General features: G+C 45.8%; 1 protein-coding gene across 1 annotated transcript in view; it reads right to left on the bottom strand.

Annotated features, from left to right (window-relative positions):
• MLH1 (mutL homolog 1) overlaps positions 1–23,023 on the bottom strand; it is a 91,130-nt gene that overhangs the window by 11,942 nt on the left and 56,165 nt on the right. The window contains exons 13-15 of the mRNA XM_083188225.1: positions 21,138–21,289; positions 20,502–20,610; positions 19,534–19,597 (exon numbers count right to left, since the gene is read on the bottom strand). Coding sequence (XP_083044351.1) covers positions 19,534–19,597; positions 20,502–20,610; positions 21,138–21,289 — 325 coding nt within the window. The remainder of the gene's footprint in view (positions 1–19,533; positions 19,598–20,501; positions 20,611–21,137; positions 21,290–23,023) is intronic.

The raw sequence follows: 23,023 nt of genomic DNA, 5'->3' as shown, positions 1-23,023 counted from the left end.
CAGAGTCTGCCACAAGCCCGATATGCGCACTGTATATAAATATAACTTGCGCCGGCTAAGGGACCTTTTTGGACACAGTCCAAGCCGCCCTGACCTCCTATGTCCCGCTGTGACTCACTGAACCAGGGTCACTGGCACTTTACAGACGCCTCGAGGGAGCCGCGGATCACGCTGCTGCTTCAATGGCTGCCGCTCCTACAAAGAAGGAGGAAGCGGAAGTACCCAGCATGCCGCGCTCTCGCTCCTCAGTAATGGCGCTGTATTTAAAAGTGCGCTGCCGCGTCTTTTACACTGAATCCCCCACTAACGGGGGATCAGTGCTATACTTACCCCTGCCTTGGCTGTCGGGTGCGGCGTGCTGACTGGTCCTCGAGGCGCGCTGCAAGCAGCGGCGACGGGACCTCAGGATCTGTGGATCCTGCAGCTAGGTACCGGAGGCAAGCTGCATGCAGCTGCGACCGGACCCGCCGACAGCGCCCTCGTCGCAGGCAGGTAGGGACAGGGGGCTACCTGCCTGTCCTCTTGCTGATTGCAGATCATAATTATATTAAAAAATAAAAAAAGCCCAGGAGTGAGCATTGAACGCACTCAGCTCCCGCAGGGCACATGCTAAGACTGCCTAGGAGAGGAAGTAGAAGGGGAGGAGTTAGTCACTGTTAATTTATTCTAAAGTGCCCAAGTTCCCTGTGGTCGCCTTCTATTCCCCACTGTAGCTCTCCAGTGTCACCTAGTGGAGGAAAGAGAAAAGCATTTAGAATACAGAGTACAATTCTGGGCCCAGCACTATAAAAAGAAGTGGAAACTGGAAAAATTCCAAAGAAGAAGAACAACAAAGCTAATAAACGGGTTACAGATGGAGCCGCTCTACCCAGAATCACGTGTGAAATAATTAGCTCCACCTGTGGATCTTTTAAAATGTGCCTGAATAATCTATGCACCTGCTGGGTGACCTGGAAAATGTGTACTGTTGGGGGTACTTGAGGACCAGGGTTGGTAACCACTGAGGTAGACCAACAAAAATTTCAGCCACAACTGTCAGGAAAATTGTTCGAGATGCAAAGAAAAACCCACAAATAACTTCAGCTGAAATACAGGACGCTCTGAAAAAAAGTGGTGTGGTTGTTTCAAGATGCACAATGCGGAGCCATTTGAAGAAAAATGGGCTGCATGGTTGAGACACCAGAAGAAAGCATTACTACGGAAATGCCACAAAGCATCCCGCTTACAATACTCCAAACAGCACAGAGACAAAGAAAAAACATATAACGCGCTGGAAACAATATATATCTGAAATAATGTAAATATTTAATAGACTAAGAAAATTATTTAAATACACATATAATATATAACACTGGCCAGTGATAAAAAACTGTTTCATAAAAACACAATTAGTTGCCAATTCTGACTGAGCAACCTCATCTCCGGAGTGCCAGAGAGACAAGAGCCCTGTTACCTGCAGTAAATCTCCTGGGTTTGGTAACCACACCACTTGCAATCTAACCCGGAGCCTGGATTTCCAGGAACTTTAAAAAGACTGCTGCAACACAGCCCCAAAAAACTGCACCGGTGCACATACAGCAGGTACAGGGAGATCTCTCCCTTTGGACTTTTATATTTTATCTTTTTCTCTCTCCCTCTCTCTTCATTTCCAATCTAAGAGAGGGGTATTAAATATACTTTTTACTTATTTTTATATATATTTTTTCGTCACATTTTTTTATTGTGTCTGGCCAGGCAAAATCTAATATATAAGGGAGCCACTAACTCTCCCCACCTATATATGGGATAAATAGAACATCCATACCCAATTGGTATTGAATTAACCACAATGGATTTTGTCTGCAACTAATTGTGTTTTTATGAAATAGTTTTTTTATCACTGGCCAGTGTTATATATTATATGTGTATTTAAATAATTTTCTTAGTCTATTAAATATTTGCATTATTTCAGATAAATATTGTTTTCAGCGCGTTATATGTTTTTTCTTTGTATCTTTACTATTGGGAAATTCGCATTTCCTATAATTACGCTGCAGGAACCTACTGTGTGTGTTATTCCCATGGTTTTGGGACTCAGCAAACAGTAGTGTATATGGTCTACACCCCAATAATTAAAATAAGGACATAGTACAGTTTGAGTTCTAGCGCCAATATATTTGTCTTGTTTTTGTGTCTTCAACTTAAAGCACAGAGACAAGCCTCAAAACTTGTGGAACAAAGTCATTTTGAGTGATGAGACCAAAATATAAGTTTTTGACCACAACCATAATCTTTATATTTAGTGAGGAGTTGACAAGGCCTACAGTATGATGAAAGGTACACCATTCTTCTGTGAAACACGGAGGTGGATCGCTGATGTTTTGGAGATGTGTGAGCTACAATGGTACTGGAAACTTGGTCAAAATTGATGGCAAGATGAATGCAGCATGTTATTAAAAAATACTGGAGGAAAATTTGCAATCATCAGCCCAGAAGCTACACATGGGACATACTTGGATGTTCCAACATGACAATGATCCAAAACACAATGCTAAGTCGACCTGTCATTGGCTACAACAGAATAAAGTGAAGGTTCTTGAGTGGCCATCTCAGTCTCCTGACCTCAATATGATTGAGCCACCCTGGGGAGATCTCAAACGTGCAGTTCATGCAAGACAGCCCAAGAATTTACATGAACTGGAGTTTTTTTTGCCAAGAAGAATGGGCAGCTTTACCATCTGAGAAAAAAAAAACCATCATCCACAACTACCACAAAAGACTTCGAGCTGTCATTTATGTTAAAGGGGGCAATACACGGTATTAAGAACTGGGGTATGTAAACTTTTGATCAGGGTCATTTGGTTAGTTTCAGTTGTCATTATGATTTAACCCCTTACCGACACAGCCTGTTTTTGCCTTCCTGACAGAGCCTTTTTTTTCAAATCTGACATGTATCACTTAAGTGGGGATAACTTTTTTTTGCTTTTACTTATCCCAGTGATTTTAAGATTGTTTTCTCGTGACACATTGTACTTCAAGGTAGTGGTAAATTTTGGTCGATACAGTCTGTGTTTTTTTGTGAAAAATACCAAAATGTTGTAAAAAAATTGAAAATTTTGCAATTTGCAAAATGTTAAATTTTCTGCTTGTGAGACAAATAATCATACCACTCAAAATAGTTAATAACTAACATAGACCATATGTCTACTTTATGTTTCCATCATTATTTCAACCTCCTTTTAATTTTTTTGGACACTAGGAGGCTTAAAATATGAATAGCAAATTCTCAAATTTTCAAGAAAATTTCAAACACTGATTTTTTTAGGGACCAGTTCAGTTCTGATGTGACTTTGAGGGACTTGTATGTGAGACACCCCCATAAATGATGCCATTTCAAAAACTGCACCCCTCACAGTATTCAAAACAGCATTTTGGAAGTTTGTTAACCCTTTAGGTGTTTCACAGGAATTTAAACAAAGTGTAGGTGAAATTTGAAAATTTCATTTTTTTTTGCAGATTTCTAATTTTAATACATTTTTCTAAGGAACACAGTAGATTTTACTAGAGAAATGTGACTAAAAATTGATTCCCCCAATTCTTTTGTTTTCATAAATATCCTATATGTGGCCCTAGTGTGCACGTTGAGCAAACCGCAGGCTTCATAATAGAAGGAGCACCTACTTGATTTTGGAGCCTCCTTTTTATGAGATTATTTTTTAGGCACCATGTAGGTTTCTAGGCACCATAAGATGCTAAAAGTTAGGAACCCCCCCACAAGTGACCCCATTTTGCAAACTACACCCCTCAGGGAATTCATCTAGGGGTATAGTGTACATTTCAAACCCCCAGGGGTTTCACTAATTGTGGTACAACTGGGCTGTGAAAATGAAAAATTAAATTTTTTACACAAAAATGCAGTTCTGGCTCAAAATTTTTAATTTTCACAAGGAATGAAGGAGACAAAGCACCCCAAAATCTGTGCCCCAATTTCTCCCGAGTACGGCAATGCCTCATATGTGACCAAAAAATACCATTTGGGTGCATGGCAGGACTCAGAAGGGAAGGAGTGATATTTGGATTTTGCAGCACACATTCTGGTGGAATGAATGGTGGGTGCTATGTCGCATTAGCAAGACCCCCGAAGCACCAATACAGTGGAACCCCCCCACAAGTGACCCCATTTTGCAAACTACACCCCTCAGGGAATTCATCTAGGGGTATAGTGTACATTTCAAACCCCCAGGGGTTTCACCAATTGTGGTACAACTGGGCTGTGAAAATGAAAAATTACATTTTTTACACAAAAATGCAGTTCTGGCTCAAAATGTTTCATTTTCACAAGGAATGAAGGAGACAAAGCACCCCAAAATCTGTGCCCCAATTTCTCCCGAGTACGGCAATGCCTCATATGTGACCAAAAAATACCATTTGGGTGCATGGCAGGAATCAGAAGGGAAGGAGTGATATTTGGATTTTGCCGCACAGATTCTGGTGGAATGAATGGTGGGTGCTATGTCGCATTAGCAAGACCCCCGAAGCACCAATACAGTGGAACCCCCCCACAAGTGACCCCATTTTGCAAACTACACCCCTCAGGGAATTCATCTAGGGGTATAGTGTACATTTCAAACCCCCAGGGGTTTCACCAATTGTGGTACAACTGGGCTTTGAAAATGAAAAATTACATTTTTTACACAAAAATGCAGTTCTGGCTCAAAATTTTTCATTTTCACAAGGAATGAAGGAGACAAAGCACCCCAAAATCTGTGCCCCAATTTCTCCCGAGTACGGCAATGCCTCATATGTGACCAAAAAATACCATTTGGGTGCATGGCAGGACTCAGAAGGGAAGGAGTGATATTTGGATTTTGCCGCACAGATTCTGGTGGAATGAATGGTGGGTGCTATGTCGCATTAGCAAGACCCCCGAAGCACCAATACAGTGGAACCCCCCCACAAGTGACCCCATTTTGCAAACTAAACCCCTCAGGGAATTCATCTAGGGGTATAGTGTACATTTCAAACCCCCAGGGGTTTCACCAATTGTGGTACAACTGGGCTGTGAAAATGAAAAATTAAATTTTTTTACACAAAAATGCAGTTCTGGCTCAAAATTTTTCATTTTCACAAGGAATGAAGGAGACAAAGCACCCCAAAATCTGTGCCCCAATTTCTCCCGAGTACGGCAATGCCTCATACGTGACCAAAAAATACCATTTGGGTGCATGGCAGGACTCAGAAGGGAAGGAGTGATATTTGGATTTTGCAGCACAGATTCTGGTGGAATGAATGGTGGGTGCTACAGATGGGTCTTGTCCCATCCTTGCTGGCGGGTCGCCATGGCGTCTGCGCTGGCGACCCGCCAGCAGCCACGCCAGCGAGGAGACTGAGACGCGCGTGCGTCTCACGCGAGTCTCAGTCTCCGTCGCTAGCGCGACAGAAACCCTGTCCGTCTCCGCCTCAGGGAGACGGACAGGGTTGGGGGGGGGGGGGGTTAGGGGGGGTGCGGGCAGTCGGCGGGGACCCAGGGAAACGTATGGAAGCGCCGTCGGAAGGGGACGCGCGCGCCTCTCGTGCGCGCGCGTCCCCTTCTCACGATCGCCATGGCGCTGGCGGGGGATGGCGGCTGGCGACGCCAGCGCCATCCCCTGCCAAGATGGGAAAAGACCCATCTGTATGTCGCATTAGCAAGACCCCCGAAGCACCAATACAGTGGAACCCCCCCACAAGTGACCCCATTTTGCAAACTACACCCCTCAGGGAATTCATCTAGGGGTATAGTGTACATTTCAAACCCCCAGGGGTTTCACCAATTGTGGTACAACTGGGCTGTGAAAATGAAAAATTACATTTTTTACACAAAAATGCAGTTCTGGCTCAAAATTTTTCATTTTCACAAGGAATGAAGGAGACAAAGCACCCCAAAATCTGTGCCCCAATTTCTCCCGAGTACGGCAATGCCTCATACGTGACCAAAAAATACCATTTGGGTGCATGGCAGGACTCAGAAGGGAAGGAGTGATATTTGGATTTTGCAGCACAGATTCTGGTGGAATGAATGGTGGGTGCTACAGATGGGTCTTGTCCCATCCTTGCTGGCGGGTCGCCATGGCGTCTGCGCTGGCGACCCGCCAGCAGCCACGCCAGCGAGGAGACTGAGACGCGCGTGCGTCTCACGCGAGTCTCAGTCTCCGTCGCTAGCGCGACGGAAACCCTGTCCGTCTCCGCCTCAGGGAGACGGACAGGGTTAGGGGGGGGGGGTTAGGGGGGGTGCGGGCAGTCGGCGGGGACCCAGGGAAACGTATGGAAGTGCCGTCGGAAGGGGACGCGCGCGCCTCTCGTGCGCGCGTCCCCTTCTCACGATCGCCATGGCGCTGGCGGGGGATGGCGGCTGGCGACGCCAGCGCCATCCCCTGCCAAGATGGGAAAAGACCCATCTGTATGTCGCATTAGCAAGACCCCCGAAGCACCAATACAGTGGAACCCCCCCACAAGTGACCCCATTTTGCAAACTACACCCCTCAGGGAATTCATCTAGGGGTATAGTGTACATTTCAAACCCCCAGGGGTTTCACCAATTGTGGTACAACTGGGCTGTGAAAATGAAAAATTACATTTTTTACACAAAAATGCAGTTCTGGCTCAAAATTTTTCATTTTCACAAGGAATGAAGGAGACAAAGCACCCCAAAATCTGTGCCCCAATTTCTCCCGAGTATGGCAATGCCTCATATGTGACCAAAAAATGGCAGGACTCATAAGGGAAGGAGTGATATTTGGATTTTGCAGCACAGATTCTGCTGGAATGAATGGTGGGTGCTATGTCGCATTAGCAAGACCCCCGAAGCACCAATACAGTGGAACCCCCCCACAAGTGACCCCATTTTGCAAACTACACCCCTCAGGGAATTCATCTAGGGGTATAGTGTACATTTCAAACCCCCAGGGGTTTCACCAATTGTGGTACAACTGGGCTGTGAAAATGAAAAATTACATTTTTTTTACACAAAAATGCAGTTCTGGCTCAAAATTTTTCATTTTCACAAGGAATGAAGGAGACAAAGCACCCCAAAATCTGTGCCCCAATTTCTCCCGAGTACGGCAATGCCTCATATGTGACCAAAAAATACCATTTGGGTGCATGGCAGGACTCAGAAGGGAAGGAGTGATATTTGGATTTTGCCGCACAGATTCTGGTGGAATGAATGGTGGGTGCTATGTCGCATTAGCAAGACCCCCGAAGCACGGTGAAATGATGAACCTAATAATCCATAGATGTGTGGTATATTTTAAAGCACTCCTTCATACATAGACCGGGTTTGTCGGGGCAAGTTTCACAGTGGAAAATAGTTTGCTTTCGTATTCCCTTTTTATAGCAAACTTTGCACCTTTTTTGTGTCCTGCCCTTTTTTCCAGTGGAGGGGATTTCGTTAGTAAAATGCTGCCCTGATACAATACGGGGGCCAGTACTAGAAGTACTGGGGCCAGTACTAGAAGTACTGGGGCCCTCTGCCTGCTGGTTCCCAAATATTAGGCCCTTTATGACTTCCTCTTGAAAGTGCATAAATGTCCCCGTCTGGCTGGTAGAACGGAATAGTACTGTACGTAAGCGTTATACAGTGCCATCTGGATGATATACACGGCCAGCTTCTTATACCAGATTTTTGTTTTCCGCAGGGCACTGTACGGCTTCAGTACCTTATCTGAAAGATCCACTCCGCCCATGTACTTATTGTAATCAAGGATACAAATAGGTTTTGAGGTGTGGGTACTGGTACCTCGTACAGGGACGGAGGTGGTACTGTCTCTGTGAATTGTTGTCAGTATAAGGACATCCCTCTTGTCCTTATATTTGACCAACAACATATTTTCGGTGCATATTCCCCTGCTTTCACCCTTTCTCAGTAATTGGGCAACGTGCGTTTTTGGGAGGCCTCTTTGGTTCTTGCGCACAGTACCGCAAGCTGCTGTACCTCTTGAACCAAGGGCCTTAAACAGGGGGATGCTGGTGTAAAAGTTATCCACATAGAGGTGATAACCCTTATCCAGGAAGGGGTGCACTAAATCCCAGACAATCTTTCCACTAACACCTACGAGGGAGGGGGGGCATTCTGGCGGTTCAATTCTTGTGTCCTTCCCTTCATATACCCTAAACCTGTGGGTGTACCCTGAGGTACTTTCGCACAGCTTATACATTTTTATGCCATACCTTGCTCTCTTATTGGGAAGGTACTGGCGGAATTTAACCCTTCCTTTAAAATGTATAAGTGACTCGTCTACACAAATGAATTTTTGGGGGATGTACATCTCAGCAAATTTGGCGCTGAAATGATCAATGACCGGCCTGACTTTGAATAGCCGGTCAAAGGTGGGATCATCTCTGGGTGGGCACTGTGCATTATCGTTGTAATGCAAAAATTTAAGGATCGTCTCAAAACGAGTCCGGGTCATGGCCATACGATGAAGTGGGGTGCTGTACAGAACATCTGTACTCCAATATTGCCTAATTTCTGGCTTTTTAACTATGCCCATATGTAACACCAGACCCCAAAACGTCATCATCTCTACTGCATCTACAGGGGTCCACCTAGCAAATGATGACGTGGGGTTTTGGGCAATAAACTGCTGGGCATATAAATTACTTTGGTCCACCATTAAATTTATAAAATCATCAGAGAAAAAGACTTTGAAAAAGTCAATTTCTTTGAGGCCTGTACTATCCAATTGGATTCCTGGGTTGGCCAAAAACTCAGGAACCTGGGGCTCAAAATTGTCTGGTGGTGGGGTCCATACGAGATCAATCATTGGGGGGGGGGGTCTCAGCTGCTCTACGGGGGCGTCTTTGAGGGGGTCCCTCATCACTAGAGGAGGAAGAGGAGCTTAAGACAAATGCCAATTCATCGCTTACTTCACTGGCTGTGTCAGTGTCAGAGGCAAGAAGGGCATATGCCTCCTCCGCTGAAAACAGTCTTTGCGATGATTGGGACAGTTTTATTATTTTTAAGTGTAGTTTTTCAACACGTGTATAGTGTAGGGGGGGGGTACAAACTTTATTTCAACACGGGGGGTATGTAGTGTGTATGTAGTGCTTTAACACGTGTAAGTTAAAAAAAAAAAAAAAAAAAAAGCTCCTGCGCCAAAAATTGAGCACAGATGTTGGTCAGTAACGTCCGTCACTGATCAGCGCTCAGCGGGCACAGGACACCCACAAAAGCACCGTGGGTGTAAAAACTATTAAAAAAAAAAAGCCCACAGCACTCTCCAAAAAAAATAAATAAAAAAAAACTGCTGAAAAAAAATTATATCAACCCTGTGCCAAAAATGCTGTTCAGTGATGTACGTCACTGATCAGCGCTCAGCGGCCACAGGACACCCACAAAAACACCGTGGGTGTAAAAACAATTAAAAAAAAAAAGCCCACAGCACTCTCCAAAAAAATAAAATAAAAAAAAACTGCTGAAAAAAAATTATATCAACCCTGTGCCAAAAATGCTGTTCAGTGATGTACGTCACTGATCAGCGCTCAGCGGCCACAGGACACCCACAAAAGCACCGTGGGTGTAAAAACAATTTAAAAAAAAAAAGCCCACAGCACTCTCCAAAAAAATAAAATAAAAAAAAACTGCTGAAAAAAAATTATATCAACCCTGTGCCAAAAATGCTGTTCAGTGATGTACGTCACTGATCAGCGCTCAGCGGCCACAGGACACCCACAAAATCACTGTGGGTGTAAAAAATTTTTTTTTCAAAAAACCCACAACACCCTCAAAAAAACAACAACTGCTGATCAGTGATGCACCACTGATTAGCAGTGATGCAACACTGATTAGCAGTGAGGGGCAGCAGGCACACAACTGTGGGTGCAACCTGACAGGGTATATATATAAAAAAAAAAACCTGCAGCCCAAAAAAGGTGCTGATCACTTAGTTTATAGTGATCAGCACAAAAGGGGGGCAGCAGGGGGCAGCAGATACAAAATTAAAGCACACAATTTAAATGTCTGACACAATGATGCTGCTGCAGCAGCAGCAGCACAAGGAAGTCACACAAGGAAGTCACACCAGGAGCTGGCACCAACGCTGATCAGGTCAGTATAGGGCACAGATGGGCACGGAGACCGCTCTGCACGCTGTTCCTGACCGGAATGGCGGCTGCAGGGCTGTCTCCGTTATTTCATCTGAGGTGAAATGGCTGTGATTGGTCCGTCGGTCCAACGGACCAATCACAGCCTTTGGGGGCAGGTGGGGTGACCACCAGTGTCACCCTTACACCCGGTGGTGATTGGTGCTGTACTTTACAGCACCAATCACCACCGATCCCTGTGTCACCGGCGAACGTTATTCGCCGGTACACAGAAAAACGCTGTAATTGGCTGTTCACATTGAACAGCCAATCACAGCGATCGCCGATGGGCGAGGGCATCGCTGCCCCCCCTGGGCAATGAGGGAAGATGTCTGCTGTCAGGGACAGCAGACATCGTCCCTCTGTCACCGCGTCTCTAGACGCGGTGACAGTTAAATGGCATGACGTACATTTATGCCATGTGTCGGGAAGTACATCCCGACCATGACGTAAATGTACGTCAAATGTCGGGAAGGGGTTAAAAAGAGTGAACACAGTTGTTTGACAATAAATGGCTTCACCCAACCACTAACCATGAGTGAAAGAAAAGGTTGTGAGTTATCGTTCATATTCTCTGACTAATGGTCAGAAAATCACAAATTCTGCTAGGGTATGTAAACTTATGAGCACAACTGTATGCAGCTGCATATCCCTGTAGGGCTGCAGCAACTGGTTCATAGCTCTCTGGAAGGTTGCCATGTAAACACTTTGTACTTTATCAAATCCAGGGTGGTAAGATACTGACTCTTGGCTACATTTTCTACCAGCTTATCAACCCGGGGAGAATCAAGAAACTCAATTTAGCTTACAGAAGTCATTGCAAAATCTTAAAGTACCCGAAGGTTTAGGTACGAAGACAATGGAATTATTACACTTGGTGGGGTTGATTCCTCTATGACCCCTAGGTGTATCAGCTATTCCACCACTTGCTTTACTGCTGCCCGCTTTGGGTATGCGATATAGCCTCTGTTTAATTACAACCCCAGGTGGAGTCACAACATCATGTTGAATAATCCGCCATGCACCATGGTTGCAGAAAATAAGGATTTTACAGGTACAGATGTATCGCCTGTCATACAGCTCCAGCGCTCGCCAGATCCCCTCCAGCTGGTGGAGAGGTGCTCCATCTGACTGGGGCGCGCAAGTGTCTCACAAACGTGCGTCCCAGACAGGCGGCCGGGAGCACAAACCCCTCCTGTCTCTGCTTCAGGGAGACGGGCAGGGTTGGGGGAGAGGGTGCGGGGAGTTCAGTCGGAACGGGCCATGCAAGCATCTCGTACACACGCACCCCCTTCGGCGGCTGGCAGCAAGCGATTCTATCACCAGCCCCCGGCTGAATGAAAGGCGCTACATCTGTAAGTCCAAAAACCCAGTATTTTTGCCAAAAATATCTACTGGGCATAAAGGAAAGTTATTCGGACATCCTCTTTTGAATACAAAAATTTGGAAAAACAGGGATTTTGTACTTACCGTAAATCCTTTTCTCCGAGTCCACAGGTGTCACTGGAGTTACACTGGGGAATAGAAGGCGACCACAGGGAGCATGGGCACTTTAAAATAATTAATCAGTGTGACCAACTCCTCCCCTTCTACTTCCCCTCCCAGGCAGTCATAAAGATCGTGCCCGAAAGGGAGCAGAAAGATATAACACACATCCGAGAGGAGGTTCATCACAACATAACATCATTCAATACAAATAGTAGAAAAAGAATGTATATATATGAAAAAACAAACACACACACACAGAGTCAAACCAGATGAGACAGGTGTGTAATAACCATGTTTAAATAACCCTGACAAGGGAAAACTCCAGAGGTTACCCAATAGGAACCTAACACTGCACATAACAGGTGGAGAACAGCGCTGAGGCGGGCGTCCAGTGACACCTGTGGACTCGGAGAAAAGGATTTACGGTAAGTACAAAATCCCTGTTTCTCCTTCATCCACTAGGTGTCACTGGAGTTACACTGGGGACGTCCCAGAGCTTTCAACCCGGGTGGGTGAGCGCTGAGATCCCCTTAAAACAGAGCGGCCAAACTGAGAAGCTGGTGCCGCAAAGGTATCAAACCTATAAAATCGCACAAAAGTGTGCCGACCTGACCATGTCGCAGCCCGACAGAGCTGTTGCAGGGAGACCCCACGGGCAGCCGCCCATGAAGGACCCACCGATCTGGTGGAGTGCGCGCCTATGTTAGTAGGAGGCGTCTGAGCCTCAGCAAGGTATGCCTGACGAATAGTCAGACGGATCCATCTGGCCAGCGTCTGTTTTGAAGCTGGCCATCCACGACGCACTGGGTCGTAGGTAACAAACAAGACATCCGTCTTGCGAAGAGAAGCCGTGCGAGAGACATAAATCCGCAGGGCCCTCACCACATCCAAAGACCTATCCTCAGGTGAAGCCTCTGTGAATGCTGGAACCACTATGGGCTGGTTCACGTGAAACGCTGAGACCACCTTTGGAAGGAAAGAAAGACTGGTACGGAGCTCCGCTCTGTCCGGATGAAACTGGAGGAACGGTGAGCGACAAGAAAGCGCACCCAATTCCGAAACACGTCTGGCCGATGCCAGAGCCAAAAGAAGAACCACCTTCCAAGTGAGATATCGAAGATCCACCTCTTCTAAAGGCTCAAATATTGATGACCTCAAATATCTGAGGACCAACTCTAGGTCCCAGGGAGCCGTAGGCGGACGAATAGGGGGCTGAAGCCTCAGCACCCCCTGGAAAAAAGTGTGGACTTCCGGAATGAGAGCTATACGTTTCTGGAAAAAAACTGAGAGTGCTGAAACCTGCACCTTTAGTGTATTCAGCCTAAGTCCAGAGTTTAACCCCTCCTGTAAAAACAGGAGAAGTCGAGCCTTCTTGAACAGAGCAGAGGACACTCTGCGTCTTTCGCACCACGCCACATAGGATCTCCAAATCCGATGATAGTGTCTGGAGGTGACTTCCTTCCTGGCCCTCATCATTGTGGGTATCACCGCCCTAGGGATACCTGCATGTCTCAAGATGGACCTCTCAGCAGCCACGCCGTCAAATGTAGACGTCCTAAATCTGGGTAGATGAAGGGACCCTGACTGAGGAGGTCCTCCTGATGAGGTAGCGGCCACGGCTCGTCGATTAGAAGATCCGTCAGGTTGGTGTACCACGAGCGCCGGGGCCAATCCGGCGCTATCAGAAGTGCCGTTACCCCCTCCCTGCGAATGCGCTGTAACACCCGAGGGATCAGCGGAAAGGGAGGGAAGAGGTAAACGAACCGGAACGGCCAAGGAGCGACCAGAGCGTCTACCCCTGCGGCCTGAGGATCTCGAGTCCGCGCAAAGTATGTTGGGAGCTGGAAGTTGTGGCGGGACGCCATCAGATCCACCTGAGGACACCCCCAACGATGTATTAGGGACTGAAATACCTGAGGGTTGAGGCACCACTCCCCCTGGTGGGCATGCTGCCGACTTAGAATGTCGGCCTCCCAATTGTCTACTCCGGGGATGAACACCGCTGACAAGGCCTGAGCATGGTTCTGAGCCCAGAGGATGATCCTGCTTACTTCCTTCATCGCCGCCTTGCTCCGAGTGCCGCCCTGCTTGTTTATGTAGGCGACGGCTGTGGCGTTGTCGGACTGAACTCTGATTGCTCTGCTCCGCAGCAGGTGTCCCGCCTGCAGAAGAGCATAGTAGACTGCTCTGAGTTCCAGCACCTTGATGGAGAGTAAGCTCTCCTGCCTCGTCCACAAACCCTGGAACTGGTGTTCCAGCGTTACCGCCCCCCAGCCTCGAAGGCTGGCGTCTGTGGTGAGGAGAGTCCACTCCCATATGCCGAACCTCCTGCCCCTTTGCAGGTTTTCGGAGTTGAGCCACCACAGCAGAGACAGACGGGCTCGAGGAGACAGGGTCACCCGCTGCTGAAGATGCAGGTGAGACCCTGACCACTGGTGAAGGAGAGACAACTGGAATTGGCGCGAGTGGAAGCGGCCGTATTGTACCGCCTCGAAGGAAGACACCATCTTCCCCAAGAGTCTGGTGCAAAGGTGCACCGTTACCTGTGGCCGTCGCAAGACCGACCTGACCAGGACCTGCAGGGACTGAACTTTGTCGGATGGAAGAAAAACCTTCATCTGCTGGGTGTCCAGAATCATCCCCAAAAAGAGAAGACGTTGAGACGGCTGTAGCTGAGACTTTGCAAAGTTCAGAATCCACCCATGACTGATGAGAGTCTCCTGGGTGAGCCGTATGTTGGACAACAGGGCCTCCCTCGAACGATTCTTCAGAAGAAGATCGTCCAAGTAAGGGATGATGGTAATCCCCTGAGCCCTGAGGACCTCCATCATCACTGCCATCACCTTGGTGAAGACCCTGGGGGCCGTTGAGAGACCGAACGGCAGGGCCTGGAACTGCCAGTGTTGTTCCTGTATAGCGAACCGGAGGAAGGCCTGGTGAGGGGGCCAGATGGGGATGTGCAGGTATGCATCCCTGATATCCAAGGATACCAGGAACTCTCCCTGTTCCAGTACCTGAATCACCGACTGCAGGGACTCCATCTTGAATTTGCCCGCTTGTAGAAACGGATTCAAATCCTTTAGATTTAGTATAGGCCTTACCGAGCCATCCGGCTTCGGCACAAGGAACAGACTGGAGTAGTATCCCTGAGTACGCTGATCCTCGGGTACTGGAATCACAACTCCCGTTGTCCGCAGCTTGTTGATTGCTGACAACAGAAGTTGCGCCAAATGTGACCTGCTCCCTTTTGGGCACGATCTAAGACTGCCTGGGAGGGGAAGTAGAAGGGGAGGAGTTGGTCACACTGATTAATTATTTTAAAGTGCCCATGCTCCCTGTGGTCGCCTTCTATTCCCCAGTGTAACTCCAGTGACACCTAGTGGATGAAGGAGAAATTTGAGATTGGTGGTGGACACCCAAGGTTTAAATGACGTGGAATGACGCATTTCTAACCAGCACCCATTGTTAACATCCATTTGTTTCTTTGGTATCTTGTTTAAAAGGGGGTTCTCCCCTGCAAATCATCCTAAATGCAGCCGGGAGATGGATCTTCCAATTTCATTCCACTGTAAAAGTTACTATGCTGGATCTGCAATATCTACAGAATTGAACTCAGAATCGAAATAATTGGCCATGTATAGGACCATGTACTAGAGCAGTGGTTCCCAACCCTGGTCCTCAAGTACCCCCAACAGTGCATGTTTTGCAGGTCTCCACACAGAAACACAAGTGCTATAATTAGCTCCACCTGTGGATCTTTTCAAATGTGCCTGAATAATGAGTGCACCTGCCGGGTGACCTGGAAAACATGCACTGTTGGGGGTACTTGAGGACCAGGGTTGGGAACCACTGTACTAGAGGGTAAGATGGGAGTTCTATTGAAGATGGGATGTTGTCCATGGCAACCAAACAAACTATATCTATTATTTTCTAGAAGGTGCTAAATAAATAAGTAGACTCTTATTATTTGCTAGGGACAACATCCTATCTGCAATAGCACTACCATCTTCGTAAATTTACCCCTAGGAATTTAACTCCCTTTTGCCACTACATCAAGTACTCACATACATATACATGCAAAATTCAATACATAATAAAATAATAACATACATAAACATTTCTTTAATTAAGACATCAACATTGCAGTACATACTACATAACAGATCATATCAAATACTTTAAACTGCCCCTTCACCTTCTTTAACCCAGGAAAAGTTTAACACTCATGATCCATGATTTGCATCTTAAGCCCCTTAAACACTAAGCCTGGGGTAGCCAACCCTATTCCTCGAGAGCTACCAACAGTGCATGTTTTGCAGGTCTCCTCACAGAATCACAAGTGAGCTGATTAGCTCCATCTGTGTATCTTTTGAAATGTGTCAATGATTAATGAGTGCAGCTGTGCAGCAGCTAGGTTGTCTGGAAAATGTGAACTGTTGGTAGCTCTCGAGGGCTAGGGTTGGCTACCACTGCACTAAGCAATATATTAAAATACTGTACATCGCTCATATTTCACCTTCTGAGCGACAGTTTCAAATGTTTAAAGAAAGTTTAATGATGCCCTTCATTATCCTACATGTTCAGATGATGGAGCACATTGCTAACAAGGGCCCTGCTTTAAATTGCATCATGGCGCCCATGCCCCCCCACCATCGCACCCTCCAAGTAGAACTAGCAAGGGTACTCTTTACCTAGAAGAGTGCCCATCGCGGGCATCGCATGTACCAAAAAATCGCATGCGATGTGACCGACGCGATTACCCATAGGGAACAATGTTAAATGTCCCAATTGACCCGATTTTCCATAGGGAACAATGTTAAAAGGCCCACAGAGGCCAAATAGCCACCCTGAAGTGTGAAATGGCCCCCCCCAATTGTTAACGCCACCCCAGGATCAACGTCAACCCGAAGCGTGGCGAGCGCAGCGAGCCCGCGAGGGGCGGCGGTACGCGTCCTACAACCTTTTCATACCCCCCACTATCCACGTCAGCGTGGAGTTGAGAATAGAAAGTGTGGCGAGCGCAGCAAGCCCGTAGCGTGGCGAGCCCCGCGAGGGGACGCGGACACCTGTGAAGGTGTCCGCGTCCCCTCGCGGGGCTCGCCACGCTTCGGGCTCGCCGCACTTTCTATTCTCAACTCCACGCCGACGTGGATAGTGGGGGTATGAAAAGGTCGGAGGACGCGTACCGCTGCGCTCGCCACGCTTCGGGTTGACGTTGATCGTGGGGTGGCGTTAACAATTAGGGGTGCCATTTCACACTTCAGGGTGCCTATTTGGCCTTTGTGGGCCATTTAACATTGTTCCCTATGGAAAATCGGGTCAATTGGGACATTAAACATTGTTCCCTATTGGAAATCGCGGTAATCGCGTCGGTCGCATCGCATTCGATTTTTTGGTCGCATGCGATGCGACCGACGCAAGTTTTTTCCCTTATGATGCCCAAGATCAAAATCGTGGGCGCCCTTCTAGGTAAAGAGTACCCTAGCAAGTGAGTATGCACTTGCCGCTGCTAGCAACCCGCTGCTGCCAATATAGCCAGTTGTACACAGTGCATCGTGTGTACTGTACCTGGCTTTACACCTCTGATAACCATATCTTCCTCACATATCCAATAGTTCTCACTTGCTAATGTTCAGGTATGAAACTGCAGCTGAGCCTTAACCAGGCTCTCTTGTAACCTTTCATTTTTCAAGCATGTTGTCAAACTCTATCTGTGAAATACATCCTATAACATAAACTTTAACAGTGAGGGTTCCCCCGGAATGTAGAATAGGGTGATCGGCCGGCGTGGGGATTAAACGGCCGACCGCATTGAATACAGGCCTCTGTCCCTTGTCTGAACTTCCTTTACCAACTAACATTTTGTTGAGTTTTTAGGGTACATTACAAAAATCTTTGATAAAACAATAACATACACTGTATAAGTTATTGCTCTCAATAAAAGGATTAAAATAAATGATGGTACTTGTGGAGTATCACGGCTCCCACGACCTTCATCGTATCCTGATTGTATGCTAAAAATCGTATCGCATCGCATGCGAACAAATCGCATGCGATGCGATCGCACCCGATTTTGCACTGAAATGCATCAGAATGCATTGAAATGTGTATTAAACTTGTGAAATGCCCCCAAATGCCATCTTTCATAGTGCACCACCCCCACTATCAACGTCAACCCGAAGTGTGGCGAGCGCAGCGAGTCCGCGAGGGGCGGCGGTACGCGTCCTACGACCTTTTCATACCCCCACTATCCACGTCGGCGTGGAGTTAAGAATAGAATAGTGTGGCGAGCGGAGCGAGCCACCGAGCCCGAAGCGTGGCGAGCGCAGCGAGCCCCGCGAGGGGCCGCGGATACCTTCACAGCTATACGCGTCCCCTCGCGGGCTTCACAGGTATCCGCGTCCGCTCGCCACGCTTCGCGCTCGCCACACTATTCTATTCTCAACTCCACGCCGACGTGGATAGTGGGGGTATGAAAAGGTCGTAGGACGCGTACCGCTGCGCTCGCCACGCTTCGGGTTGACGTCGATAGTGGGGGTGGTGCACTATGAAAAATGACATTTGGGGGCATTTCACTAGTTTAATACATATTTCAATGCATTCTGATGCATTTCAGTGCAAAATCGGGTGCCATCGCATCGCATCGGATGCCATCCGATGCGATCGCATACGATTTTTGAGCAAAAATGCTCAAAAATCGGTAAAAAATCGTATGCCATCGTATGCCACTACATATAGCATATGATGCCATACGATGGGGATGCGATGGCATATGATTTTTGAGCAAAAATGCTCAAAAATCGGTCAAAAATCGTATCGCATCGCATGCCATCGTATGCCACTACATATGGCATACGATGCCATACGATGGGAGCCGTGATACTCCACAAGTACCTAAATGATATTTTTAATCATATTGTACAAGAAACATAGTTTTTGTACAGTGAGTTATCAGAAAACAAAGGTGTCAATCATTAGCTCAGTTAAGCTAAAAAATGTTAGCTTTCAGAATATTGCACGTGTGGATGACTCCACCAACAAAACCTTTGCCGCGGTGTCACAGATAATCCAGCATAAGTAGCACTCTTGCCCTTGTTTTATTGGGTTTTCATTGCAGCTGGAAATGTATAGTGGATTACATAAAAAAATTATCATGGGCGAATAAAATGCTCTTTGTGAAAGGGTCTGCTAAAATAGAAAGTTCTTTAAGAAAAAGCTTTTACTGTATTTAGTGCTTTGATCTGATCATCAGAAACGCTGCTGCCGGTATTCTAAAGAAAGCACTAGAAATTAAATCATCTGTTTAACTCCAAGAAAAGGATTTCAATTTAAAGTGATTAGAATTTAAGCTTTAAAGCTAAAGGGAAAAGCTCACTCAATACAACACCTTTCTTATTCTGCAAAAAAAACTATATATAAAAACAAAATAAGATATCGTGTCGCACACATTTGGGAACCCATGAGCAGGGCTTCATATAGAAAATAATAATGAACCTTTTTAATGATGAAATTGTACAATGTCCAGAAGACTCGCTTATCCTGCCCTGCCATTCCTATAGAAAATGTCTCATGTGCGTCAAGCTCCGCCCCACCTATGCCGGTCGCACTTTTCTCAGAAGAAAAATAAAAAACACCCCCAAACAGATAAGATATTAACCTTTTGAGTGCCGACATCTCTGTGAGCGATGTGCAAAATATCTGCTAAAAATACCAGCATTGCTAACATTTGTTATGATATAAATTCAAATAAAAAAATGTTGTGTAAAAAAAATATTATATTTCCTATATAAAATAAACATTACAGGTTATTATGATGAATAAAAATTTAATTTGGCAATTATTACACCTATTTTTGCAAAATCACTTGGCACTCAAAGGGTTAAATAAGCAATCTTTTTGTGGCAATTTTCCATTTTTCTTATGTGTAATGGTAAATGAACTTACGGATAACCTCATTATGCCAAAATTCCCAAAATCATATAGAAGTATTTGATAGAAGAGCTCCTGGCTGCAGAGGGAAAATAGTTACCATGAACAAAAACATTACAATTGTTTTAATATGCTTAACAAACATTTGCACTATTTAAATAAACACCTGCAAAACGTTTTAGCAATTTTGGAGCTATCCAATTGGGAAGCGATTAGGTTTAGCCAGTAGTCGGGGACTTAGGGTTAGGTACTCAGAAGTGGATGTTAGGATTCAGCTGCAGGGTGGGGTGGGTAGGAGGGTTAGGCTGCAAGGGGGTGAGGGTTAGGCTGCAGGAAGTGAGGGAGCTAGATGGGGCAAGGGTGTCTTATGGCGGGTTATGCTTAATCCCCAATAAGTGCTGGGTATGGGGGCTAATTGGATAGCACCCGGCAAATTCATTAATCTTTATAAATTACCACTAATTGGATACAGCACATAAGCATGTATGACATTTAAAAATAAAAACATGCAATACATATACACATTTCCTAGACACAAATAGATGCAGGTAAACAAATACTTCTTGCTTTTTTCAGCACTACAATAACAAAAAGCCCCATACACAGCGATATTTTAAACAAGATTGCTAATTTTTGTCCTTTCTGTGTGATATGCAATATCGCTTAGTGTGTACTCTCAATATCGTTAACGATGCATGTTCCCACGGGTCATTAACGATGCCCTCTGTCGTCTGTACTTACAGCTCAATTTGACTACATTGTTAACAAAGGAGAAACCCGATGACTTCACTGAAAGATATCGCTACGATATCGGTCATGGGAGTGAATCATATTATGTGAACTCACAATACAGTTACTGTGTTTAAAAACAAAGCATCATTTATTTACTCCAAAATAAAAAAAGTAGCAGACGGTAGCAAAGCAGTACTCACAAGCACAGGGAGAGCTGCATATGCCACAGCTGACATTACTGATGCTCTTACCTCAATTTTGTGGTATTTAAAAGATACAGCTTTGTTTGATACTGAGCCAGGGCCCATTGTGGGCTTACACAGCCTACAAAAGAGTGATTGCGCAGCATGTCCTGGAGGCCTGCAATAAATCCAAAATGATTGAAAATAAAGAGAGGGCTGCTGCACACACTGGTGCACAAGAACAAAGCACAGTAGTGTCATTCGAGTTTATATAGCTGGTGAAGCTTTACAGTGTGTGGATACCTCTGAATAGCCTCAATGGTTCTGGATGCAGCTGGTGACAGCACCACTGTACATCAGTATACTGATGGTGAAAGCATCTCTATATGTGGATGCAGCTTGTATTCATACCACTGTGCGTCCATATGCTGCTGCTGAGGGCACCACTCAATTGGTATATTGCTAGTGACAATACCATTGGATGACAGTAGCACCACTGTACGTGAGTATACTGCTGGTAACAATAGAATTGGAGGTCACAAGGCATGCTGAGGCATTTTGTATAATCAGATACTAAAAGCTAGATGTAATCAAATTTTCCACCTGTGGCATGGTATGTTCATTTTGGATGCAGGAATTGAAAATGCATAAACAATGAGAGATTTCCAATCACAATGCATTGAGGAATACAATCATCTTACGTACTTCTGTGAGCTTTGTCCTCAATATCTTTCTGCAAGCTTATTACACTGCTTAAGCTGATAACTCTTCTCCTTGGTATGGAGGCTGCTGTCACTGATGCATCAGCCTCATCTTCAGCCATTTCAGTATCAGACTCTGTGCGTGGTCTCTTCCTCCTACATGAACACATGTACAACTTTATGACTGGACTTATTACAAAAAACTCCCTATGCATACCCCATATCAATGGTGATTTGCAATCCCATTGGTCAGCATTACCAGCTCAGAACAGAGCACATGCAGTCAAATTGCTTTGTGTGTATGGGCGGTCTAGCAAGTATTGTGTGCTGAGCGATCTGTGCTAACTAGATTGCTCAACAGCACAAGTCGCTGTGTGACAATGGGGCTATAGTCTGCATTGGCGTTCCATATACAAAGCCAGAGGGTTCTCCAAGATGGGAACTTGTATTTATGTGTTCTACTAGAGACAAGTTAAGTTAAGCAGAAGAAGGGAGCTCAAAGGCTACTTTCTTCTGATACTTAAATGCTGGGGTGGTACTTGTCAAAAGTGCAGTATTTATTTGCCTTGATCAGGGACTCCAAACCCACCTGTGGTAGGGGGTTCTCCAGAGTAGAGGAGGTCTCAATATCCAAGGTAATGAAAAGACTATGTTTGTGATCGAAGGAAACCTGTATGAGTGTATGAGTGTATGAGTCATAACCAGACAGGGTTTAGAGCTACTCCACCTGGTAGGCTGGAGCTTGGAAGGGTGAACCCTATCTAGCATCTTCTGGAAAGATGCTGACACCTGCGCCAACACCTGCACTAACTAAGTGAAGAATAGCATCCGCAGTCATTCTATGGCAGACAGCTCCCCCCGAGCTGGTTGCCTGGACCGAACCTGTAGGTAGACTAGCAGGAAGAGCGGGCCTGGGTTTTGCAAGCTGATTAAGTGACCGCAACATTACCTGTGAAAGTGCAGGAGCTTGTGCCAATTCCTGCCTGGAAGTTGTGGCCGAAAGGACCTTACAGTGCATATCTGTGTAACACACAACACAAAAACCAATGTGGTCCTGAAAGTACTTCAGCACAGGTTCAACAGATATGCAACACCTCCATGGATGCCTTGCTTTTGAAAGACATCTTAATGCAATTCCAAGAGAGCACCTACACACAAAAGTTTTCCCAACTGAGGTGTGCAATAAAGGGGTCGTGCCCTGAATGTTAGAGCTCCAAAAGATACATTAATAAGCAACGCTATACAGACAAGTATGTTTATGTGAATGCCAATAAATAAACCAGTGTTTACAACTGAATGTACAAATAAACAGAAAGTGAGCAAAACTAACCAAGAGAGTCAAAATACAGGCTAAACACAGTATGCACTCAAATGCAGAGACAGTAAATAAATACAGTACTCCTAAACACTTACAAATACAGTACATGCAAACCAAATATCCAATGAAAAGGACCAATGAGTAAATAGTGCTCCATAATCCAACCCTAACAGGGAAGAAAGAAGCTAATCTGTCTAATCTGCAGGAGTGACGTATACAGGGAGACAAGAGCCCATGCTTCTCTCTTCTGAGGTGCTGAGGCAGGCAATGTGCTACAATTGTTGCCTACATCTCAGTAATGGAGAAGAAGAAAAAAAAAACAGTTGCTGGAGGGGACACGTCAAAGGGTTGGAGGAGGGGCTTACAGGGAAAGCCTACCTTCCCTGACTGGCCTAGAGCCCAGGTAATGGCCGCAACACTGTATAGTGCCCTGTTACCATAAGAATCCCTCTGGTGGCCTAGTGAGGGTGCAGAGACAATTCTGGTGACAGCCAGCAGGAAAACTGTCCCATGTGCATCTGGTAATGGCTTGCCAGTGGCTCATGTGTTAATAAAATAAACGATCTATGAAA

The sequence above is a fragment of the Crinia signifera genome, chromosome 5 (genome assembly GCF_055691185.1).
Source record: "Crinia signifera chromosome 5, ASM5569118v1, whole genome shotgun sequence".
Taxonomy (NCBI): Eukaryota; Metazoa; Chordata; class Amphibia; order Anura; family Myobatrachidae; genus Crinia; species Crinia signifera.
This window is presented reverse-complemented; position numbering and strand designations above follow the sequence as displayed.